Genomic DNA, 25,859 nt, shown 5'->3' with positions numbered 1-25,859 from the left:
TAGACACACCAACGGACCGACATGCGGAAACAACGGTCGGACATGCAGTCGGACATGCGCTGTTTCGTGCTTGCGGTTAGGGTTAGGTTAGGGTTTGAGGTAGGTTGTCGGTCTAATGACAGTAGGACCAATACTATGTCTAAACTAAAGCCTGTACCCGGAAAGGTTTGTTGGAGTAGTATATATATACTGTATAGACGGCGCCCGGGCAATGACAAGTCTTTGAACTTTGAACTTTATTGAGAGGATGGCCCCTTGAGATGTCGCATCTCGTTTTCGAGGGGGTCCTATACATACAAAATACAAACAATACAGCAGTGCAAGTACACAGTACTAAAGACACAACATGACATACAGTACAAACACACAGGACATACACATACAGGTACAGTTAGCTTGCTCCCCTTCTCCCACCCCACCCCTGACCCCCAACTCGTTTGTATATGGAAATAGAGAAAAACAGTACTATAACCAGTAAGAAGTAAACATGTGAGTAAGTAGTATTAGAAGCATGAACAGGTTGTTTGGAGATGTGAATATAGGGAAGTCCTACCAGGGAGTTGTAACGTGGATACGTGAGGTGGCACTGGGGATGCAATTGACCGACACCCACCCACTGCAACATTCATCACCAGGCCCTGGACCATGAAGATGCCAGGAGAAGTTAAATCTGTGTTGGACACAGCTGTGAAAACAGTCTATAACCAATGCATTCTCGCTTATTCCAGGTGCTGGCATAACTACGAATATGTTCTCTCATTTAAAGGGGCATTCCACTCATTTTCAACATTTTACTATGTCATTAATGTACCTTAAAGCTGTTGTGTGTTTCCTAGAACTGGAGGTCTGAAAAAAATCCTTAACATGGTGAAACACATCTTGATGATGTCATCAAGATGTGTTTCACCATGTTAATGATTTTTTCCATAATTACAGTTCTAGGAAACACAAAATGGGAGGACTTTTTTATTATTTCCACACAACAGCTCTAAGGTACATTAATGACATAGTAAAATGTTGAAAATGGGTGGTTTTCCCCTTTAAACAACCTGAATTTGGAGCTACAGTCAAGGCCGGTGACTGATGATTCATCTTTCCCCACATTGGAGACCTTTCTGTCAGCCAACAACCTGACCCTCGATAATGGAGTGAGGGACAGCATTGTTGCACACATTGTCTCACTCAGATAACAGATCCATGGATATTTTCCAGCGACAGCTGAATATCGACCCGTTCAACATCTCTGAAATGCCCAAGGACTCCGCTGTTGGTGAGCATAGCAGGAGAGTTTAATAGAATTGTCTTGCAATGAAACACTGAAGTGTGCTTTCAGAAAACAATGGCAGCACAGTGAATACCCCGCTCTTCCAGACAAGGCAGTATGCTTTCTCCTTCATTTTGCGACGACATATCTTTGTGAGAAAGGCTTCTATTCGCCTGCATAAAGTACAGAGACAGGCTGGATGAAGAGCCAAACCTCGACTCGATTGACCCAGACTTCAAAGGACTGTGTGCGCAGAGACAGGCACAACCTGAGTCTCATTATAGGCTTCAGTGAGTTGTCAAACTTTGTTTTGTTGCGTTTGTGATTGAATTAAGTATATTTGTATGGATGAATTGCTGTGTGTGTGCGTGCATGCGTGCGTGCGTGCGTGTGTGCGTGAGTGAGCGGGAGTTCAATATAGCATGCTAACTTTCCAGCAATAGAAAACCTGCAGTTTCTATTAGCTTGTATTCCCCATCGATGATGTCACTGGTAGGCGGGTTTCAGAACTGTCCACAACCCTCCTTTGAGAATGACCGAGTAGACAAAAATGGTATTATATTATAATGAGTATTGGTGAGGACTATTTGAAGTAAGTAATATGAAGTCGTCCTTTAAAGTACCAAAAGTAAAAGTACTCCCATTTGTCCATTTTACAAGTTTTCAAAATGTTAAAAAAATCTGCTATTTTTGAGATTTTTAGTGAAGTAGAAGTAAGACGTATTGAAAATTCAAAATACTCCACAGTAAAAAAGAAAGGAAAAAAAGCTCAAAAGGACAACTTGGGGTACATGTTCCTAGTTACTTTCTACCACTGCCTAATTGGACCAGGACTAGCGGCAGTTGAGTTTGAGTCCATTGCTATTTTAAGCACTCTACATTTGGCAGAGGCAAAATCCAAACGGATGTCTCCAAAACCATACACATCCACTTTATATGTATTAGGCTTCTATGTTTCACTCTGGTATGAATCCTGCATGCTCTTGATATGAGACAATAGTCAACCACTTAAACCCTATCTATTAGTCCCCCGACGGTTTACGCTTTCCCTCTCCCTATATTTTGAGCTTGTACATCGGCTATTTTTGTCAAATCTTCGGCCCCAGAATAGGGGCACTTTGGTTGTTAAATGCTTGTGTTGTCCGTCATGAATATTGATGGCATAACATTCATATTGGTTTCTGCTTCATAAACAAACTCAACAGCACCCTGGTGGTGACTCGTGCTCAAACTGCAAAGAACCTGGGAGTATTTCACCCAAACACTGTGAAATAACACGGATTGGCAATTCCGTACAAACAATACTAGTGAAAGCCACGCCTCCGCCGCGGTCAAAATAGTAGTAGTTAAATATGTACGGATTTGAGGTTTTCTAGGCGTGTATGTAGGGAATTGCCAATCCGTGCTATTTCACCGGGTTTCGGTGAGCAGCACAACTGGTCTTCCAACCTCCATAAAAGTCTAACTCCTTATGTTCCACTGGTTTCCGCATCCAATTCAAACACTGGAGGTGATAACATATACTGCAAGGCCATCAGAAGCATATATAGTACCCCCATACCTTCAGGACACGAGCCTTCCAGCCCCCAAACCTTTTCCCGTACACGTATCAGCTAAGACTGAATAGCTGGAAAGTGGAAATGAAGAGTTTACATATAGTACACATAGTACATGCATACACCTTCCCTAATGATTATATCTGGTTTCAGTATTTATTTATGGTCTATTGTCTCTATTATTAAGGTTATTGTAGCAGTCAATTTATATTGGGGGTCGGGAGGGGGCGTTGAGAACCGCTGCTCTAGACGGACGTCGTCCTGACTGAGCCAGACAACACTCTTCTCCATGCAGTCCAGAAAAACACCAACACGAGTGAAAGAACACACACACACATGCACACACACACGCACACGCACACGCGCACACGCACGCGTCAAGTGAAATCGCTGACTGTTACTGTGTGATTTGCTAAATTCTGTGACAGGTCTGTGTATAAAAATGCACACATAGCTGCTGAAGAACTGCTATTAGTACACAGGCGCGCACGCACAAGCACGTACGCACACACACACACACACACACACACACACACTTTAAGAACCTTATTTACCTGCATGCTCTCCACCAATTACTCCGTTTCTGTCACAGCTGTTGAGAAGGCAGACTGTGTCTCTAGTTGCCTGGAGCAGGTCAGCCCGTATCATCTATAATGTAATGGTACTCAGTACACCAACCAATTAAACCGCCAGCTTACTGCCTGTTCTCATTTTCGCTGTCTAATCAGGGAGTAATTTACACATGGGTCGCCAGGTGAACATAATTAATTACCTCATAGAATATTAAAACTAGCAGTATTCCGGATCCACAGGACCGGAGTGGAACCAATTAACTCCAATTAAATGTATTCCAGTGTTAAAGCGACCCAACAAAAAAAAACATTATTTTTGTGAAAAATCTTTTTAAAAAGACCCAATCTATTTACATCTGCAGTGGTTGCATGTGTTCTCCCTTCTCTTCCATTGAGACATCTACTGTATAGACCCTGGTGTCGCACATAGGACACCTACTGTACTGGTGGACAAGTGGTACTGCCTGAAGTACTATACTGTATGTGTAACCTGACTCCGCCAGATGGGGCAGCAGAGAGTACACTGGGTTCCCCAGATGGGAGCAGGAGGGGGGAACCCAGTGTACTCTCTGTTGCCCCATCTGGCGGAGTCAGGTTACTGTATGTGGCCAAGCGGGGGAATCCCCCTTGAACTGAGGGGTAGAATTCTGACGCCTTAGACCCTCACACAGGGTCCTCTATGTCCTATCCCTGATAGGACATAGAGGTCGAGTTCCAGCTTGCATTAATTTAACTACATTTAAGTACAAATTAAAACAATTCGACCCGCAAAGGATCCATTTGGTTCCATTTGTAGTGGATGAAATAAAAAATAAAACATTCAGGATTTTACTGTAAAACCACCACATTACTGCACTACAGTATTCTTGTCATAACCTGCTGTGTACCAGTGGAACATTTCTGATTCTTCTCTACATTTGACCAACAGGATTCCCTTGGAAGGGAAATAGAATCAACTTCAAATCCAGTTTCTTGAACCATTCTTTATGGGCAAACCACATTTTTTAAATTACATAGCGATGCAGTCACACTCGTGTGAAGTGAGGGGCGCTCTTATCATCATTCATCAATCATCATACATCATCATTAATAAATCACATTCCGTGCTCAGCCAATCAAATCATTTCCGTGGTACACACAGACACACAAAGCTGGGCTTGGAGGGGCTAGCACGCCTCAAAAAGACAAATAAAAACAAATCATAATTCAGGCGGAGCAGGTACAGCATAGTCATCCTACAAGTGCATTTCTTGGATAAAGGAGTTAATTGTGTATTCTTCTGCACCCGCTGGCCTAGTGGTCCAGGTGCATGCCACATATAGGCTCTGGCCTGACAGCCTGTCGCATGTTCGAGTCCCGTTCATGACGACCTTTGCTGCATGTCTCTCCCCCCGCCCCCCGTCTCTCTCTCCCTCTTTCCTGTCATTCTTCACTTGTGTATATATCAATAAAGGCAGAAAAGCCAAAAACAAAATCATTAAAAAAGTGGTGCTACTCCCCCCCCCTTCTCTCTCTCATTAGCAATGAGAGAGTGCAGCACTATCTCTCTCTCTCTCTGTTTCTGGCACAATAGCGCCCCTACTGGTACTCATGAGTCACACACAAACATAGTCACACACAAACATAGTCACACACAAACATAGGTTAACACGGACATTGCTGTTCCTTGGAGTGGTTGCACCACTCAAAAAAAAGTGTATTCATCCTACCTGTACATTTCTTGGGGCTGCCAGGTCGCTTGCCATGCATCCCAAGTTTACAGTTGAAGTTCTCCTCCCAGAACTCAGCGAACCAAACGTTCCTCCTATTGTTCGACAGAGAACGACTGCGGAAGTAGCGATCAAACGCTGTGGAGGGAAGGAGAGAGGCGAATTCAATGTAAAAAAAAAAAAACATACTATAATGTAATGGGAGAAGAGGATCTCCTCGTCTAGTCAGAACATTCACTTTGACAGGACGTGTGGATGCTGTGGAGAAAGCCGTCTGCTTCGCGCAGATGTAAGCTTGTTAGAAGACGTCGTCGTGATTGACGAAAGGGCTTCACTGATTGGCGGTGACTCCTCTCCAAAGACGGCACTCTTAGAGTCCCCGGACCCCGACATCAGCGGTAATTTATTTTTCGTGTCAGTTCTTCTTAATGTAGAAATAAGTCAAGACGTGGCCTGCCGCTCTGAGAGGCCCCACAGGACCCTGTCAGGATGAAGAGTTTACCCATCCGTCTTAGCTGATTTCCCACGTCGCATCACTCGAAAGTCTGGAGGTCTTCCTTTTATCAGCTTTCATTTCCTGTCTAGACATCAGAGTCTCGGTTCACATTGCCCCGGTTAACTAAGGCATGCAGGGCCTCCCCAAATAGAAAAGGCTTTCTAATTTGGCTTGCCTGATGGCCTCAGACATGTAGCTTTGAAGTCAAGCGGGTCATTTCTGTTACAGTAAAGTGATTACAGTCTGAAGTTTAAGGTGAAAAGGAGAGTCGTAGACTTTAAGCAGCACTCTAGCTCTCAGGGGATTATAAGGTGTTTTCTTTCCTCACAGCAGGAGTCAGTATGATCTCACAGGTAGAGCCAGTTGAGTGACTAAATGTAAATGCGAACGTCCCTGTGGAGCTCACATGTTCCAGTCAGACTCCCCTGCATCGAAGATCTGAGATTAAAACACTTGCATCAACCCCCCCCCAAAATGCAACGATGGCTGCTTGTCCCACATAAGAGGGGTTGAAGAAAAAAAGAGACACTCTCTCTCCTCCACCCCCAGAGGGACCACTAACAGCTGCCAGAGGCTGGCGGAGAAGATGGAGAGACAAGTGGAGGACAGAGGGAGAAAGTGAGGGAGAGAGACAAAGAGAAAGGGGGGGGATTAAAAATACTTATCTTCTCACTTTTTGTTTAACAGCTTAAAACAAAATGTTGCTTTGAATTCCTTTTTTCTTTTTGGTTTTCACTGATTCTCAACCTCGGGTTCGTGGAACATAAAGGTTCCAAATACCCTTATGGAGTCCCAATTATTAAAAAAAGTGTTCAAAATAGTGGTCCAATTCATATGGAACTGGCGGTCCTTAAAAATGAAGGGTTAACTTGAGAATCAATGTTTGACACCTCAGAGGGTTTTGAACATGGCTGGAAGTTTCAGAGACAATAGTCACCCGTGTCAGCGGTCAGGCCATTGGTCAGTAAACCACACCCACCGATACCAGTAGCGGTGCATTTGTTTCTATGGAGACGACAGCAGAGATGGTACTGCAGCGGTAGCCGTGGTAACCGTGTGGCAGCAGCAACACTGTCTGGTTGCAACAGTGTGGGGAAAAAAATGCAGCTTCACGCCCAGCCTTTACAGATTCCGGTGGTTGAATGGCTCATGCTTGCTGCGGTGTGTGTGTGTGTGTGTGTGTGTGTGTGTGTGTGTGTGTGTGTGTGTGTGTGTGTGTGTGTGTGTGTGTGTGTGTGTGTGTGTGTGTGTGTGTGTGTGTGTGTGTGTGTGTGTGTGTGTGTGTGTGTGTGTGTCATTAATCTCTGTCTGTTTCAGTGTGGCTCCTGGTCAGTCTATCTAATCCGAGCCCTCCTGCTGTCTCTCTCTCTCTCTCACTCTCTCTCTCTGAAGTCATCTGCTGTATGCGACAAGGTTTCTCAGACAGGAGGAAAAGTGAGGACTTAAATGGAACAAATGTGGCACCTTCTGGGATCCACAATGCAGGGAGAGCTTGGATCACACGGTGTCTCTGTACTCTTATCAGCCTCTGTGTACACAGACATGCAGGAATTTCACAGAGGCCATGACCGTCCCATGCCACCCCAGTTTGGCCTCATGCCCCTCCAAAAACATGATATGCCCTGCCCGCCCTGTCCCAGATGATTTCACCGTTTTCTCTGCTGCCTCTTTCCTGTCAACACAATTTTAGACACCACCAGTGCCTTTGTTGAGATTCAGAATTCTCATCAAAACATCAAGTGAAACGTTGCGCACATCACCACCAGTGTTGGGTTTGGATTTCTATAGCCTAGTATGAACCACTGAAAAACCGGGCTATTTATGATGATAGTTTGATATAAATCTAGTACTGATAAACCAGCAGACTAATAAAACTTACCGTGATGTGCAGGCGACCCAAAACTGTGAACTCAGAGAAGAGGAGGACGACTGAGCTGACGTAAGAAAGTCTGATAAATTATTGAATAAAACAAGGAACTCAATATTTAATGTAACGCATTGCTATCGCCATCTGACCCAGTGACCTAAGAAGTGATCTACAGTATGCACTTTGATCCTTGAGCTGCAGCAGTGTGGCTGAGATGGACAGTTTAAAGGGAAACTTGTAATGTCTTTATCTTAGCAAGGCCTTGCTTCACCTCTGTTCTCCTCAGCCCACCGTCTTTCAAAAAGATGACATGTCTTTCACAGACTTTATACTGATTTCAATCTCTACAGTCTACTGACACACACTACAGCTTGATTGAAGGCCTCTGACCTGATTCACTCTGGATGCCGGTAAAACTGAGACAGATACAATGTTGACAGTTGAAGCCCCCCCGGGTGGGCAGCAGTTGAATAATGATTACAAATGTACAATGCTGTCCCTGGTGAAGGCATATTAGTAATTACATACTTGACATTACAGTCGACATGTGGCTCCACGGCAGTCAAACTTTGCTCCCGCTATGGTCGAGGTTTCTGATGGCGAAGGAAAGGAAACATAACCGCAAACGACTAACCCAGTGGTTCTCAACCTCTGGCTCAGGCCCAGCTGGTACGTGGGCCGCCAGGGTATTGCAAGTGGGCCCCAAATAATTTGTTAAAACACACGCTTTTCATCCACAAACAGTTGAGGAGAACCACTGGGGTAAACCTTAACCCATTTTGGGCGGGAACCCCTTTTGGTGTTTATAGCATTATGTTATACTTTAGCTATTGGAAAATAGCAGATCTACAAGCTACGAGCTTGTAGATCTGCTATTTTTGAAAAATCGTGAACATGTGGCGCAAATCTTCGAATATATATTCTTTCAGAGCTTCTGGGGGGTCCCTGGAACAACATATTTTCAGATGGGGTTTCGGCGGCCAATTACATATATTTTTGGGAGTCCTTGACATGACATGTTTGAGAACAACTGACATATAAACGTGGGTTTTTCAGAAAACAGGATTTAGAAGGCATTTTGTAGAATCGAGCTCAGGCCTAAATGCCATGGGTTAAACCTAATCCCACACATGCACGAGAGCATACCGTCAACGGAGACTCGTTTGGGCAGGATGGTGATGGCTCCCTCAGCGACCATCTCCTGGCCAACCACAGGAGAGATCTTGGACCCCCAGCTGTCTGAGCCCACCCACAGGAAGTGACCCGTCTGGTTGTTGCGTTTGGCTGCATCCAGAATCCGCCTGGTAGACAAATACATACACAGTGAGGACGGAAAATACAACGTATTGAGATGTAAATGAGGGTAACAAATCATCATCATCATCATCATCATCATGTATTTAACACAAGAGCACAGCATCATGAATAGTTATTATACAATAATCTCTATGTGGTACCCATAACTATGCATCAATTTACAGAAAGTGCCAAGAACATTTTCCAGAAAAGCACCCAATTTACAAAGATCCTTTGGTTAATAAAATTCTAATTTGTTTACAAAAAAATAAAACTATATCATAGATGGATCAGTTATAGGTAGATATTATTCCTCTAAAATGCATAAAGCTCTTGGCACTCCAACAAGATGTGAAACTCCTCCCCAACTGTCATTTATGTCATTACGTAAAACGCATAACCTCTGTCCAGCCCTTTATATCTTCTGTCATTCAGCACAATGCAACACCACTGGCAGAGGGCGCGCTTGTTTTGGTGGTCGGGGGCGTACCGTATGTCGTCCTCGTTGGCAAACATGACAATGGCACGCGCATTAGAGGTCTCCAAGAGCCGTCTGATGATCTTATCAAACTCCCCTGGTCTAGGCTCCCTCGGTATCTTCAGAGACTGGGCTATACACACCCCTCCTGAGAGAGAGAGAGAGAGAGAGAGAGAGAGAGAGAGAGAGAGAGAGAGAGAGAGAGAGAGAGAGAGAGAGAGAGAGAGAGAGAGAGAGAGATGCATTAGTGTATATAATCCCTAACCCCAATAAGCACTATAGTAAAGAGGGAATACAACGTAATTATATTTCCATTATTATATTCTGATCTCACATTCAACATCCATTCCAGGGTCAAGTACAATTAACAGAGAGAGAGAGAGAGAGAGAGAGAGAGAGAGAGAGAGAGAGAGAGAGAGAGAGAGAGAGAGAGACACAGACAGACAGACAGACAGACAGAGACAGACAGAGACAGACAGACAGACAGACAGACAGACAGACAGACAGACAGACAGACAGACAGACAGACAGACAGACAGACAGACAGACAGACAGACAGAAATAATGAATGGAAAGAGAATCATAAAAGTGAGAAAGAAATGAATGTCGTACAACACGTATTTACTGACGTTTACTAGCTTTTACTAACTACATCAATCTCATTTTTCTTTTTCATGTTTTTCATGCAAACATACTCAAGAAATACCCTAAGATGACTAATTAGTGAGAGGACATTTCAAAAGGTAAAAACCAGTGGTGGAAAGTACTCACAAGTTTTACTTATCAATACTGCAAGAAATAGTTTAAAAAGAAAGTAAAAAATATATATATACTTGAGTACAAAGGTTTTGGCATCAAAATGTACTTAAAGTACCAAAAGTAAAAGTACTCATACAGAATGTCCCATTTCACGTTTTCAAATGTATAAAAATTATTTGAAAATAACAGATCTACAAGCTCACAATCTGCCGCATCCCAACGCCCTGTGAGCTTGTAGATTGGCCATATTCAAACGTATAGGGCTGAAGTGGGTAATGTATGTTTTGCAATAATAATCAATATCTATACAAAGTAACTAATAACTTAGGTTTTCAAACAATTGTAGTGGAGTAAAGATACAATATTTGGATCTGAGGTGTATGGAGTAGAAGTAAAAGTATTGGAAATTGGAAATACTCAAGTAAAGTAGTCTACAACACCTCAAAATTGTACTTTGTATTGTAAATTGTAGGGCTGGGACTTGAAAAAGTCAAATTAATTAGAGCTCAGTGGCCTTGTGGTTAGAGTGTCCGCCCTGAGACTGGGAGGTTGGGGTTCGATCCCCAGCCGGGTCATACCAAAGACAAATGGGACCCAGTGCCTCCCTGCTTGGCACTCAGCATCAAGGGTTGGATTGGGGCGTGTCCAGAGGGTGTACTTGTACATCATGTCCAGGGGGTGTACTTGTACATCATGTCCAGAGGGTGTACTTGTACATCATGTCCAGGGGGTGTACTTGTACATCATGTCCAGAGGGTGTACTTGTACATCATGTCCAGGGGGTGTACTTGTACATCATGTCCAGAGGGTGTACTTGTACATCATGTCCAGAGGGTGTACTTGTACATCATGTCCAGGGGGTGTACTTGTACATCATGTCCAGAGGGTGTACTTGTACATCATGTCCAGGGGGTGTACTTGTACATCATGTCCAGAGGGTGTACTTGTACATCATGTCCAGGGGGTGTACTTGTACATCATGTCCAGGGGGTGTACTTGTACTTCAAGCTGCTTCACGCTACAGAAACAAGAGCTATAGGCGAGTCCTTCCCTATGGGCCTCATGGCTCGGCAAGGCTTACTTAATCGCATATCAATGTTTGATCTGAGATTATTTTTTTTCAATTAGCATTCAAAACAATTTGAATGCTATGTCGTATGCTATCTACGTGTGTATCCAGGGAGTTTGTTTTTACATCATGACCAAGTTTGCATTTTTCCATAATTCAATTACTTATTACAAATGACACACAGACAATAGATCGGTTGAAACATAGACATTTGTTGATTTAACAAATGTCCAAAGCTCATTGCTAAACACATACTTGCCACTTCCTGTTTTTGGTCTGATCCTCCTAAAAGAGTCACATGACTCAGGAGCTCCTTTTTTATAGGGAGGGGAATGTAATTGGAACGTACCATTTGACTGGAAACTTTATCCACGTTTTTCCCCGCCAAGGTACTGTGTGTGCTTTGCTTCCTTCAGGCCGTGTTGCCATGTCTGCTTATTATAAGCAACCTTTGACTTGTTTTTTCTGTAAAGTCACTTGCAAATAAATGATTGGTAGTTGCTGGTTGAAATATATAATCCATTGGTTTCTGTTGTGTTTGAACAATAATAGCAATTCAAATCAGTTGTCCTCAAAACCACACCTCCAGTCGCTGTCATAAGAACGGGAGGTGCGCTCATGATCACGGCAGCAGAGCCTGTTTGTGCACGGCTGCACGCACACCTGCAGCCCATCAAGTATAATCTATGCTTTGGCCCACGATGGTGTCGCGCACGCAGACCTCTACGCTCACAACAGTCACATCCGCGATGCGATGTGAGCTTGTATATCAGCTGTTCTCTGTGCGCAATACTGTTGCGCTTTGAAGTATAAATGTCTCCTAGGGTGCATCTCACTAGTCAACACACAAGAGAGATTGAATGGACTGAAACCAGTCCCAATGTTTGTAAACAAATAATTGGTCTATGCACACACAAACGCAATGCACTATGGGCTGTAATAAAAACGTGAATATTAAGAGTGGTGTTGCTAAAAACATGAAGTTGTGTAGTGTTACTTGACTAAGAACAGTTGGTTTGTCCCAACAAAGGAAAGGCCCAGACTAGGGGTGTGTCATTCAGTTCTGTGTCAGGTAGTAGAGGGGCCACAATGCTGCCCTTTAGCCCTTCAATACAGCCAGTAGAGTCAGACCAGCTCTAGACTGGCATGCTTGAATTAAGCCAAGTAAGTTTATTGGTTTCCTTTTTTGAATTATATTTTTCTTTAAACACAATATTTTGGAACAGTGTATTTTTTAGTCATTCCTTGCAAGAATGATAAACCTGCATAATTGCAAAACATTGGTTTGTCTATTCTGTACACCTAGCCCTCAACAAAACAGATTTTGGTATGCGAGTGAGTGAGTTTTTTAATCTAAATCTAAATTTCTCATCCACTGGGCCAAGCAAAGCAGTCTGATCGGCTTCTTCTCCCATTGCGTGCACTACTAGACCATATATTCACACTGTGGCCATTTTGCCATTAAAGGAGCATTCAGTGATTTGGGTGATTTGGAAAAAAACCCGGTCCACCCGGTAACAAGATGTGCACATGCACACGCTCTACAGTGGGGGAAGTACAACAGACCAACAGCACGCGCACCAATGCCAGCCACACTCGATCATGATTGGAGGAAGGCACCTCTCATCCTGATTGGATGAAAGCTTTGCCACCCAAAGCCCAAACCGAAACTAGGGTTTTTTGACCCCAGGGGCTCACTGGGGACAGGGAGGAACTCCTTATATGGTCAGCACACTTTATAGTAGGGAGGATTATCCAAAAAATAAGAAAAAATAAGTGATAGTTGAATTAAGTGAAATCACTGAATGTACCTTTAAGTTAATGAAATGTCTCCCCGTTGCCACCCAGCTTTTTCAATACAAAATGCCAACATGGCCGCCATTTGAATATGGTTTATGTGAATATGCATGCGTGAATTTGTAGTCTGTTCGTTCCAGTGCAACGGTATGATCGCTACGCCTGAGATGCAAAAACTAAGCACGATTAAAATGTGTTAATTTTTTTTTATCGCATTATTTGTACTGTAATTAATGAATCGAAATAAATCAGTTAAATTCCCAGCCCTAGTAAATGTACTTAGTTACTTTCCACCTCTGGTAGAAACCAAACACTATCAGTATTATGCGTGTCTTAAGTACCAGGTCTTATTACTTAACTTAAGACCTGGAGGCGTGATCAATGCCATTTGGCTATTCTGAGTGGCCAAACAGCATTGACCACGCCTCCAGGTCTTAAGTTAAGTAATAAGACCTGGTACTTAAGACACGCATGATACTGCCCTATATGTGGCAAGCCCAGGTGACAGAGGGCCCTATTATGCGTGTCTTAAGTACCAGGTCTTATGACTTAACTTAAGACCTGGAGGCGTGGTCAATGCTGTTTGGCCACTCAGAATAGCCAAATGGCATTGATCACGCCTCCAGGTCTTAAGTTAAGTAATAAGACCTGGTACTTAAGACACGCATAAAACTGCCCTATATGTGGCAAGCCCAGGTGACAGAGAGTGACAGAAACAAGAAGCAGATACCAGGGAGAGCAAACAAAATGGGTGGGTGGGGGTGGGGGGTTAGAAGTGTTGATGGAGATGGAGAGATTAGCAAAGGAGAGAAGACAAGAGAGAGAGAGAGAGATGAATGGAGGGGCAGTTCTTAATGGCCCTTATATATCAGTCATCGCACGGACGCATGCACGCATCCACGCACACAGGCACACGCACGCACACACACGCACACTCCATCTATTTCTTCAGTTTTCCCCATCTCTCTCTCTCTCTCCTGACAAGTTCAACAATCACTACAACAGTCATTAGTTGTGTCATTCGCCACACTATAATGAGCAACCCCTTCTACACACACGCGTGCACACAGAGACACTGGCCCTCATTTATCAACGCGGTTGGGGCTCAATGAGGGCCATTGTGTGTGTGTCTGTGTGTGTGTGTGTGTGTGTGTGTGTGTGTGTGTGTGTGTGTGTGTGTGTGTGTGTGTGTGTGTGTGTGTGTGTGTGTGTGTCTGTGGGTGTGCGTATGTTCAGTTGAGTTTTTTGTGTTCGCATCTCAGTGTCTCTTCGCGTGCTCTTGAATGCATATTGGTGTGTGTCCAGTCTGTGTGTGTGTTCCACCCCATTGATTGAGCATCTGTACAGTCTGTCATTTTCACTTGATCATTCACCAACGCACACACACACACAAGGTTCAAGGTTCAAGGAGTTTTATAGTACAGAACAAAATTTGATTACCCAGGTCCTGGTCAGGCATAAAATAAGTAAAATACAGTATGTAGTGCAAAAAAGCATTTGCACAACCCACTGATATTGCACGTGCCCATAAAAAGCAGCAGCACTATAAACAGCATTAAAAAGAAACAGTTTGTGTGTCACGGCTCAAGTTCATAATGCAGAGTTCATGTGTAATCAGCAGATCACTAATGCAAAAGGCCACAGTTCAGGGTCTACAGTTCATGATTCTCACAGAAGAAGCTGTTCTTCTTCCTGTTGCTGCTGGCCTTAATACTGCGCAGCCTCCTGCCCGAAGGGAGGGGGACGAACGGACCACGTGCAGGGTGGGTGGCATCCTTCATGATGCCGGCGGCCTTATTCCATGCATCTGCTGGTGTACATGTCACCGAGGGCAGGCTTTTCTTAAGTCCACTATCATTTCTTTTGTCTTTTTGACATCGATGCAGAGGATGTTTGCTCTGCACCACGACTCCAGGTGAAGTCCAGGAAGAGAAGTCTAGCATAGGCATTCGGAGTCTCCAGATGGGTTAGAGCGACATGGACCACGGATGCTATTGCATCGTCAGTGGAGCGGTCCATCCTATATGCGAACTGGTGAGGATCCACGCTGTCATCGAGGCTGGCCTTTAAGTGAGCCATGACCAGCCGTTCAAAGCACTTGAAGCACATCATCATCACCTTTATTATTTATACTCGGAGATACAGTTGAGGGCAAGCCCTCATTTTCAATGTAGCCGAGGTTACAATACACAAAATACAGTCAAAAAACAATACATCAAACATTATAAATCAGGATAAATTACAAAGGAACTTTATACAGAACAACCATCAGTAAAATAGATCAATTGAAGCAGGAGCAATCACGGTGAAAAATATTCTAGAACATTCCTTTGAACTGACCGAAGGATGGCAGAGAGCTCAGTTTTAAAGAGTTTTGGAGTTCAATTGTCATGAAGTGCTTTGAACGGCTGGTGCACTGAGTGCCTGCTATTGGACGGTAATCGTTTAGGCATGATACCTTTGCAGACTTTGGGACAGGGATAATAATGGTGGCAGTCTTTAGGCATGTATAGGCACTGCAGCAAGGGACAAAGAGGTGTTAAAAATGTCCGACAGCACCTCAGAGAGCTGATAAGCGCCGTTCTTGAGGGCCCTAGCCTGGAATGTTATCCGGCCCCGCAGCCTTGTGGGGCTCGACCCCCTGCAGAGACCTCCTTACATCCTCAGCAGTCACACTGGGGAGTAGCTCACCTGGTGGAAGGGTGAGCCTGGGGGGGGGGGGGTATTAGAGGCCTCAAAGCGAGCGTAGAAGGTGTTGAGAGCTCCGGGTAGTCTGTGATGGTCTCGATTCCTTTCCACATACTACGGGGGTCGTAGTAGTAGGTGGTATAAAGTGCCCCTGGATTTTGTGAGCATAGGATGATTTAGCCCTTTTTATCCCCGAAGTCAGTCAGGTTCCTTCTAGCTTCTCTGAGAACAAGTGCATCACCCGACTTAAAGGAAGAGTCCCGCACTTTCAAGAGTGAGCGGACCTCAGCGTTCAGCCAGGGTTTCTGCTTAGGATGGATAGTAATATAACCTTGGTGATGGTGACATCATCAACACACTTGCTGATATAGCCTTGGACAGATGACGTATATTCCTCCAAGTCCACACCACCAGCCTGTGCCATTTGGTGCGCTCAAAGCAGTCTTGGAGCATAGAGTCAGCTCCATCTGGCCACACAGTGATGGTCTTCTGTGTGGGTTGCCTGGACGCTAACACCAGGCAGTAGATGGGGAACAACATAATTGAAAGGTGAAAAAGTATGACGGACAAAGTACTCCACATTCCATTTCTTTATTGGCACACACCAAAAAGTGTGTGCCAATAAAGAAATGGAAATGTGAGCACTTTGTCTGCCATTTATTACATTTTTGGATGTGCTACCTTTTTGGAGTTTTTTTTTAAATTCCTACTTTTTGATGTATACTGGATTTGGGTTTGGCACTCCACTGAAAACCATTGCTGATGCGCAACCTCTTTTTCTCATATAATTGAAAGGTGCTGCTACAGTCTTCTCAACACTGAGCTTGAGGCGGCAGTCCTTCAGGTATGAAGAAAGGGTGTTCATGTCCTCCGAGAGGCCTTCTCCTATACTGCTTCCCAGGATGGCTTGCTGAGCAGAATTGCCAAGTTTCGTAGGAGAAGCCGGACGGATAAATATATTGGTTTGCTCCCCCTTTCCATTATAGTACAAGGATATGCATCATAGTGTGGAACATGTTAAAGAGCTGTGCTTTCTGCCTAGCTGTCACAATTGCATTTGCAAAGTGGGGAACAGTCCAAATTTGTATTACTGCATTTTCAGGTACTACACTACAGTCACCTTTACAGGTGCATCTGATCAGCTCTCTGGAAACCTCTGGAATGGTCAGCCAAACTGGCACCCATGACCCTTCTTCCTTAACCCACCCATAGTTCTGTGGAGAAGGAATCACTTGGTGGCTTCGTGTGCTGGTGGCCCAGATGCCTGCTTGGTAGACTGCAATAGCCTAGGGGAACCCAAATCTCGAGCCCTGCCTATGTTTCACGCATATTCCGGTTGTGACACAACATATGCCTTAATAGCCGGGGAGCCAGTCACCCAAAATTTGAGAGGACCTGTGATGTCATAACATACTTTTTATTTGTGTTTTTTTTCTATTCATTTGGTCAGAGCAGACCTCTCATTCTGTGTTCCTTAATGACCAAGTTAATAGAAAAAAAACAACTAAAAAGTATGTCATGACATCACAGGTTCATCTCTATTCCCGCTCCCCGGCTATTAATGGAAAGGGTAAGAAGTCAGCTTGGCGGACCTGGCAAGCCTATGATGCTGCCTGCGACAGAAACATTCATCAATCTGGCAAAGCATCCCTTCCAGCAACTAGATGTTGACTGCCAGCACTTCCGGGAGCTTGAAAGACTGACAGTAATTTTGTACGACAAATCCAGTCCTTTGAGCTCCATCAACGAAAAAAGACAATAACTCTTCTGTGAACAAAATCGAACGATAGAGAAATTACCTCCCACCCAGGGTGCACTCACATGTGAAATGGGCAGTCTACCAAGCAGGCATCTGGGCCACCAGCACACAAAGCCATAAAAAGATTCCTTCTCCACAAAACTATGGGCCAAGGAAGAAGGGTCATGGGTGCTAGTTTACTGAACATTCCAAAGGTTTCCAGAGCTTGCAGAGAGCTGATCAGATACACCTGTAAAGGTGATGTATACCTGCCAATGCAGCAATGCAAATTTGGACTGTTCCCCACTTTGCAAATGCAATTGTGACAGCTAGGCAGAATGCGCACAGCTCTATAACATGTTTCGCACTATGATGCATATTCATTTGTATTCTTCATTGCAATAAAGGTGTTATTGATGATATTTCATGTTCTGTGACTTTAATAATGTCAAAATAAGTCAACTTTATCACATTTGGAAGTAATCTGATCATTTTATGATGTATATAGTCTGAAAAATACTAGGCGGATTTTCACATATTTCACATATTTCATTGATATTGATAGTCTTGCAATTTGATATTTAAAATAGATATTTGACAAGGGCTCCTAGGCTAAAATCCTTTAGCATGACATAAAGAAGCCTCATACAAAATTTGGCGCTTTTATCCGCAAGTGCACTATTCTCCTAAAAAAGTGCACTAAGCCTCTGGACTAAAAGGCCCAGGTTGGGGCGGGAGACAGCTTTACGCCGGGGCTCCACCCGACGCGTTGCGTCTCCGTCGCGTGCGTCAAAAAAAACGAACCGGGGCAATTTTAATGCAGTCACGCAACGCAATGTGGGCAGTGGAGCCACCATTCATTGATTAAAAATCACACCCGTGTGAACTGAGTAGTGCAAATGAGCCCCCCCCCCCCTCTCTCTCTCTCTCTCTCTCTCTCTCTCTCTCTCTCTCTCTCTCTCTCTCTCTCTCTCTCTCTCTCTCTCTCTCTCTCTCTCTCTCTCTCTCTCTCTCTCTCTCTCTCTCTCTCTCTCTCTCTCTCTCTCTCTCTCTCTCTCTCTCTCTCTCTCTCTCTCTCTCTCTCAGTGGCCGCGGTGGCAGCGGTGGCAGCGGTGGCCGAACGGATTGCGGAGCGGTCTTGATACCGAAAAGGTCGCCAGTTCGAATCAGCGGTCCGACACGTTAAAATTACCACCGCTGAAGTGCCCTTGAGCAAGGCATTGAACCACTACCATGAAATGTTCTATGAGCAGGGCCTGGCTGGAAACAAGTTCTTGAGCTTAGCCCAGATACCCTGGGTAAATATAGTAAATTTGCTTTGCTTTGCTTTCTCATTAGCAGGCAACAATGCAATACTATCTCTCTGTCTCTGTTTCTGGCACAACAGCGCCCCTACTGGTACTCTTGAGTCACACATGAGTCACACACAAACATAGGTTAACACGAGTCACAGAGTCACAGACATTGCTGTTCCTTGGAGTGGTTGCACCACTCGAAAAGGGAACATTCCCTGACGGTGTCGGTGACGCGACGCTGACGCGCCCGGTGGAGCCCCGGTGTTATATGACTCCTTCCTGTTTGTGTACACACACACACACACACACACACAGTCAAGTATATTATTTCCCCGGGTTGCAACTTTAATCTGCTGATGAAACCTTGGTAGAATGGCCTTCAGATCAACATGGTTGTAGTCGCCCCCTACCACGTAGAGCGCCTCGGGGTGTCTGTTCTGCAGTGTGCAGATGCTGTCATGTATATAGCGCCCCTAGTGCCTCATTTGTGTTATAGCCTTGGGGTGAATGTAAACAGCTACAACACACACACACACACACGCGCACACACACGCGCACACACACACGCGCACACGCACACACACACACACACACACACACACACACACACACACACACACACACGCCGATGAGCACTGGTGATAGTAAGTATAGCCTTGCCGAGCCATGAGGCCTATAGGGCAGGAGCCTATCTCCTGTTTCTGTAGCGTGAGGCAGCTTGATGTACAAGTACACCCCCTGGACATGACGCTAGTATGTCGCAGGGACTTACCCCCAATCCAACCCTTTGGATGCTGAGTGTCAAGCAGGGAGGCACTGGGTCCCATTTTTAGAGTCTTTGGTATGACCCGGCCGGGGATTGAACCCCGACCTCCCAGTCTCAGGGCGGACACTCTAACCACAAGGCCACTGATGCACTGGTGGTGATGCTCCGCTTGTTTCAGCCTGTACAGCACTTTGGTCGGCTTCTGTTGTTTTTAATGTGCTATATAAATAAAGTTTGATTTGATTTGATATAGTAAATACATGTTTATTTACTGTGTTGAACAAATCACATCAAGGCCTTGCCCACCTCGGGGAAGAGAGTCGCGCTGAATTTTCTCTTCAGCTATGGAGGCTATCAGGGGTGGACGTTCTAATTGACCCAGTGTGTGCAGTGCTGGTTTCCAGGGCAATATATCGAATCCAATCGCAATATATTTAAGACGGCAATATTAATCAAATCCACACCCACTAACGTAATTATAGTTAGTCATGCTCAGCGTGAATAGATGGAGAAAGACTAGAATAGATAGAAACAGTGAAAGAGAATGATGGACCAAGACACAAAGTGCAAGCATTTTGTACAGCATTATTTCGTAGACAAAGGCAATTCAATTTGCAGTACATAAGGCATAACATTGCATTTAAAGGCATAACATTAAGAAATACATGAAAATAAAATACCATAAAATAAAAATAAATTATTTCTCTACAATATTGCACAATATTTATCCTTCTGTTCAGCCAGCTCATGTGGAAATAAGTGCAAAGTCATTGCATTTCTTGTTTTGTGTTTTCAAAACACTACTACGCACTAATACAACCAATACATTATCTTAATAATTATCTTAGTTGTCATATACTGGCTGGGCGATGCTGAGAGTATGGGTTGGCCGCAAACCATGTGCAGACCTGATTTTGAACTGTGGACAATGAGGAACACAGTCGCAGCTCTAGCGGGCCTGGGGGATTCAGAGAAAGACCACATGCATGATGTCAAACTGTCTGTGAACCCCAGCCATTACGCATGGGAATGGGACCACCGTACTGACTTACTGAGAGAGAGAGAGAGAGAGAGAGAGAGAGAGAGAGAGAGAGAGAGAGAGAGAGAGAGAGAGAGAGAGAGTTTATCTGTTTTCTTCTCCTACTGTATATTGGATCATTATTTTATACCCCACCAGCCAAGGTCCCTTCATCAATACTATCTGTGCGTGCGCACGTGCGTGCGTGCGTGCGTGCGTGCGTGCGTGCGTGCGTGCGAGACTTTGGATAAGCACACACTACCACTGACACGGTTTCGGTGTGAGCTATAGGGAATGCGAGTCTGAAGAGGTGAGTGTGTTGAGGGCCCTTTTGAAGCCTGACAGGGTGGGTGGCTGGAGGTGCGCTCCGCAGAGAGGCGATGCCAGCGAATGTATCATATGATACCCCTTCCTGGCTTTCTTTCCACTTTTCATTCATTTTTCAACCCTGATCCACATTTCCTCCCTACAGTGTGTCGCTTTCTCCCAAGACACTTTAGCATCTGTACACCCATCGTACCATGAACAACACCGTGGCGTGCACAATAACTGCTCTTACAAATAGCAGCAATGAGCCGGCGCGTCTTCTGTAGGGAAATTAAAGGACAATACCATCATCCAATTTCATCCCATAATCTGCTAATTTGCTATATTTCCGAGGCCTATATGTGAATAACAAATAATTAATTTGATTTAATGTGTGAACGTTAATACAATAAACAAAACCGACAAATTATGCTGTGATCTTTGCACCTTTTGCATCTGCCCGTGTGAACGCGGCATATTTGTATTTGGCACACGTTTATTATAAATAATGCCATACTTACAGGGATTTCAAAAACAGAGCCTTGGTGCCAAACATAAACATATGCTTTTAGATATCCATGCTCAAATATTATATTAATGCTCAATGCATGTTGAATTCAAAGAGTTGTCTGACTGAACTGAAGCAAGGTTGGACATATGTAACTGTAACTGTAACTGTCCCTTTTATGCCCATATACGGAGTTATTTGTCAGGCATGCCCAAATATGGAGTTCAAGCAGACGTCAGAACAGGCCAGCTCCATTATGGAGATCTACGGTAGGGGTGATCAGGTGTGATCAATTGGCTAATTCGGGCCCTGTCCAGAGCCCGGGCAGAGGCTTTTGTGCTGGTTCTGGACAACTGTGTATCCCACCGACTCAAGGCACTGCACCCCCTGTGGGAATACGAGACTGCTCGCCCCTTTACCAACTCGCCCCGGGCGGAACAGCGCGGCCTGGTATTCCTAAAGTAATCTAAGTAAATGATGCTTAAACGGTTAAACCTAACCTTATTCCTAACCTCAACCTCAGTAAAACGATGCTTAAACCTAACCCTATTCCTAAACTTAACCCCAGTAAAACTATGCCTAACCCTAAACTTATTTCTAACCTTATTCTCAGTAAAACAAAATAAAGAATACAAGAACCGCCGCACCGAGTTGTCGGAGTGAGGTCGGCGGAAAAAATCTGGGGCGAGATGGAATTGGGGCGACCTGACCTGTTACCCCCTGTGGTGGTGTGGAACAACGTGTCAAATGTGAAGTCGGTGGGGCGAACGGTTCTCGAGTTGCGTGGATTACAGACGTACATATACACACACGTACAGAGACGTGGCGCATTTATAGATAGATGTACCTTAACCCATTTCGACCTGAGCTCGATTCAATCCTGACAGTTTTCTGAAAAACCCATGTTTCCATGTCATTCGTTCTAAAACATTTTCATGTCAAGGACCCCCAAAAATATATGTCATTGGCCGCCGACCCCCATCTGAAAATATGTTGTTCCAGGGAGCCCCCAGAAGCAAAGATTTGAGTTAAAAACGTTCGCTCTGAAAGAATATATTCAAACATTTCGGCCACATTTTCACGATTTTTCAAAAACAGCAGACCTACAAGCTCGTAGCGCGGCACTCGGTGCCACGCTACGAGCTTGTAGGTCTGCTATTTTTAAATAGCTAAAGCATAACATAATGCTTAGAACACCAAAAAGGGTTTCCAGGACCAGGGAAGTATTATCGTTTGCGGTATTGTTTTACCTATGGCAAGGTAAAAAATGAATGATCAAAAGGCTAAAATTGTCTGAGTTTGCTCCAGTGCCTTCCCTCTACACATACATACCAGTCCCGGACCAGCCGGTATTTTGGCTTGAGGCGCGGAGGGACCCTGTTGTGCGTAAAATTAATAATCCTTTTCATCCTGTGTATGCAAGTTTTACAAATCACTTTGAACCAAGGCGTAATGTTTACACAAGCAGTTGTGGGGACTACTTTCCTTGTAGAAATTATTCTTGTAGTGATTTTTTTAATTGGGTTATGTTTCAAAAAAGCAAAAAAGCTATGCAAGGCTGTGGTTTACCGTAATATAAGAGTTCACCGCGATATAAGAGGGTCGGAAGCACTCCTCTAATACACGCCATGCTTCTTAGCCGCTCTAAAATTCATTGTAAACCACAACCTTGGAGATTATTGCTTTAATAGGCCAACTTTGTGTGTTCCATAATCACACAACGAGTTCCATTTTCTTGCTTTTCCATCTTCAAAGAAGTGAGTCAAGGTGAGAGCAAGCGTTCAGCCTTTCTTCCAAAGGCATTCATCTCTGTTATGTCTTTATTTAGTTTAAGAAGATGTTGGCACATCCAATCATTGCTTTGTTCAAACGACTGACACAGCAACGTTGTGCGACTATATTCACTCAGCGAAAGAGCTATACAGTATGTAAATTTCAGTGTTTGCATAATTATGGTAAGCGAATTTGTTATTTTACATAATTTGTACCAACTGGAGCATGTAAAGGTTGGATAAAAGAGCCACTCTTCCTTATTCTCCATATTACCCAACTTTAATCTACAGTAGTTTGACTCTAGTTTGCTCTATATCTACTCGACTGTGTTCTACTCCACTCTACTCTATGCTACTGTACTGTAGCATGTGTGCATGCTACAGTACAGTATGTACAGTACAGTACAGTGTGTGCTGCATGTGTGTACCTGTTGATATGAATGTAGGAGCGTGGGCCTATACAAACCCACCGTAACTTCGACCTCTATTTTAACCATTTTAGATTTATCAAAAACAATTGTTTTATTCCCTATAATGGGGGGCTTAATGTAGCATAATGTAGCAACATTTGGCTAGTTTGGCTAACGGCCGATGTCTTTATGTGCATAGCTGCGTAATATGCGATATTCGGGGCTTGATCAGAGCTTAATTTGACTTAGATATTAAAATAAACGATGAAAATCGCCAGATTCGCTCTATTCGGTCAAAATCGGCATACTGGTGAAGTTACCGCCACCATCAGGACTAAGTGTCTAATACTATAGTCTTGCCCCGTGAAAATGAGATATAGTGTGTATATCACAGATTTTTCTATTGTCATTAAAATGATGAATTAAAAATATGAATAGTGCAGGTAGAAAGCACAATCCACTGTTAATTAGGGTGGCCATAAGGGGGTTAATGAAAATAACCATTCAAATAAATCCAACATTAATTGAAAACAATGTGTAAACAAACATTAATTTACTACTGTGCCACACTGTCACCAAACAATGCTAGGAAGCTGTGAAAGGGTGTAATCAAGCAAATCTAAAATATGTAGTGGGGCTCCCTGCATCTCTCTCAGGGTCCTTGGCCAGAACATATTGAAGACCCTTGCTATAGACCACAAACAATAGCTTCAACATATATATTTCACATTCACCAACTTGCACACTGCCTGCTAATCAAGAGCACATAGGAGGGGTTCAATGTCTTGCTCAAAGACACGTTATGGAGGGCACGGTGGCACAGTCGGTAGTGCTGTCGCCTCACAGCTAGAAGGTCCTGAGTTCGATTCCCGCTGGGGACGTTGTGGGCGCTGGGGGCGTGTTCTCTCCTCCGCGTCATCAGTGCCCATACCCGAGGCGGGGTTGGCGAAAGGGCCTTTCTGTGTGGAGTTTGCATGTTCTCCCCGTGTCCCCTAGGGTAGGTACCCTCAGAAAAACATGCAGTAATCCTGGTCTCTAAAACTACCTCCCCCTGGCCAGCCGGGGCGCCTGATGGAGGGGAAAGGAACTGGTCGGAATAACGTGTTCTTTCCACGCGCTACGTCCGGCCAGGGAAATTCCCTCCTGTCAGGTGAAAAGAAGCAGCTTGGACTCCTCGTGCATAGAAGGAGGCATGAGGTCAGTCCGTTGCCCCCCCAGGTTGGCAGAGGAAGTGTAGCACCCAGGATTACATTAGATAATTGGCACTGGGTGAAAAAACTGGGTTGCAAAATCGTGGGATAAAAATTATATAAAATAAAAAAAGACACGTTATGAAGCGAGGCAGAGCCAGGGATCGACCCGGGAATCAATCCATTCCAAAGGCGGTTGTTCTACCTCCAGAACCTGATTTGCAAACTGAACAGGCGGGGGGAAAAACACGGCAATTCTCCTCCGGAAATTGTAATTTCTCCATATATATATACTGCCGCGTGTCATATATGCCAATCCTCCTGCCCCAGAATAGGGCCCTTAGTTGCGTTTGATCTACACCTCCACTCTCCTCTCCTCTGCTATTCCCTGTACCCTCCCTCATCCTTCTCTGCGTCTCCACCAAGCAATAAAGACTATAGCTATACACAGCAAAGTAATTTTCTTCATCTCTCCCACACAGTATACTGCTTCCAAAGCTAAATGAAATGAGAGGCTGTGTTTATTGACTGTTTGATGTGAAATGCTTCAGCATCTCAAATGGTGCCAAAGAGCAACAGAGTATAAAGCATACTCAAAATACTGGAAGTTTTATTTTCATATATTCAAAGCACAAGCCGTTCAAAAGGCTGGGTCCGTGTGGTGTGCATCATCCAGACCCGAGAGCCGTCAACCCAGATGAGATTGAGATTGACTTTGAACACACTCAAGTCATCTCAACGCTGCGTGAACTTGAGCGATACGTCAAGCTGTGTTTACATGTGGTGAGAAAGAAGACAGAAACTAACCGTGCCAGTGGGGAGCAGTAGCTCTTCAGGATTTGGCAGCAGCGTTTCCAGTGGTTCCAAGTTCAGACAGCGACTCTGATTGAAGGAGCATGTTGGTGTACTGTTTTGTGGATTTCTTAGAAAACGGATAATACATGGATAATAAATGACTTTATTTTCTATTTGTATAGAAAATAAAACACCGTTCCGTCTCTTTTTTTTGTGTCTCCCATTGCTTTCTTTGAATCGCTTGATCTCCTTTTTCTTGCCTCTTCCCTTTTTGCCCTGCACATCCAAAGATGTACAGTAAGTACAGGGACAGCTGTGCCTTAGTGACACCAATTTATTGTTTTCCGCATTTTTCAAAACTAATACTCTCTCTAGCTCTCTTTTTGTATGCCTCTCTTGTCCTATATTTGTTGACGACCTCCCTATCCCTCACTCCATCTCTCTCTTTAACAACAAGGTCTCTGCTCTCCAAAGAGCATGTTCTGAATACTGGATGAACGTACTGTATTC

At 44.2% G+C, this 25,859-nt stretch overlaps 1 protein-coding gene across 6 annotated transcripts in view; it reads right to left on the bottom strand.

The window, feature by feature from the left end:
- The window catches only part of grm8a (glutamate receptor, metabotropic 8a), a 439,481-nt gene that overhangs the window by 120,440 nt on the left and 293,182 nt on the right, over positions 1-25,859 (bottom strand). For all 6 annotated transcript variants that reach the window (XM_079494665.1, XM_079494666.1, XM_079494668.1 and 3 more), the window contains exons 3-5: positions 9,251-9,386; positions 8,611-8,765; positions 5,102-5,239 (exon numbers count right to left, since the gene is read on the bottom strand). In XM_079494665.1, coding sequence (XP_079350791.1) covers positions 5,102-5,239; positions 8,611-8,765; positions 9,251-9,386 — 429 coding nt within the window. The remainder of the gene's footprint in view (positions 1-5,101; positions 5,240-8,610; positions 8,766-9,250; positions 9,387-25,859) is intronic.

This window comes from Electrona antarctica (genome assembly GCF_951216825.1).
Source record: "Electrona antarctica genome assembly, chromosome: 23".
Lineage (NCBI taxonomy): Eukaryota > Metazoa > Chordata > Actinopteri > Myctophiformes > Myctophidae > Electrona > Electrona antarctica.
The sequence above is the reverse complement of the archived record's forward strand: the minus strand, read 5'-3'. Positions and strand labels throughout refer to the sequence as shown.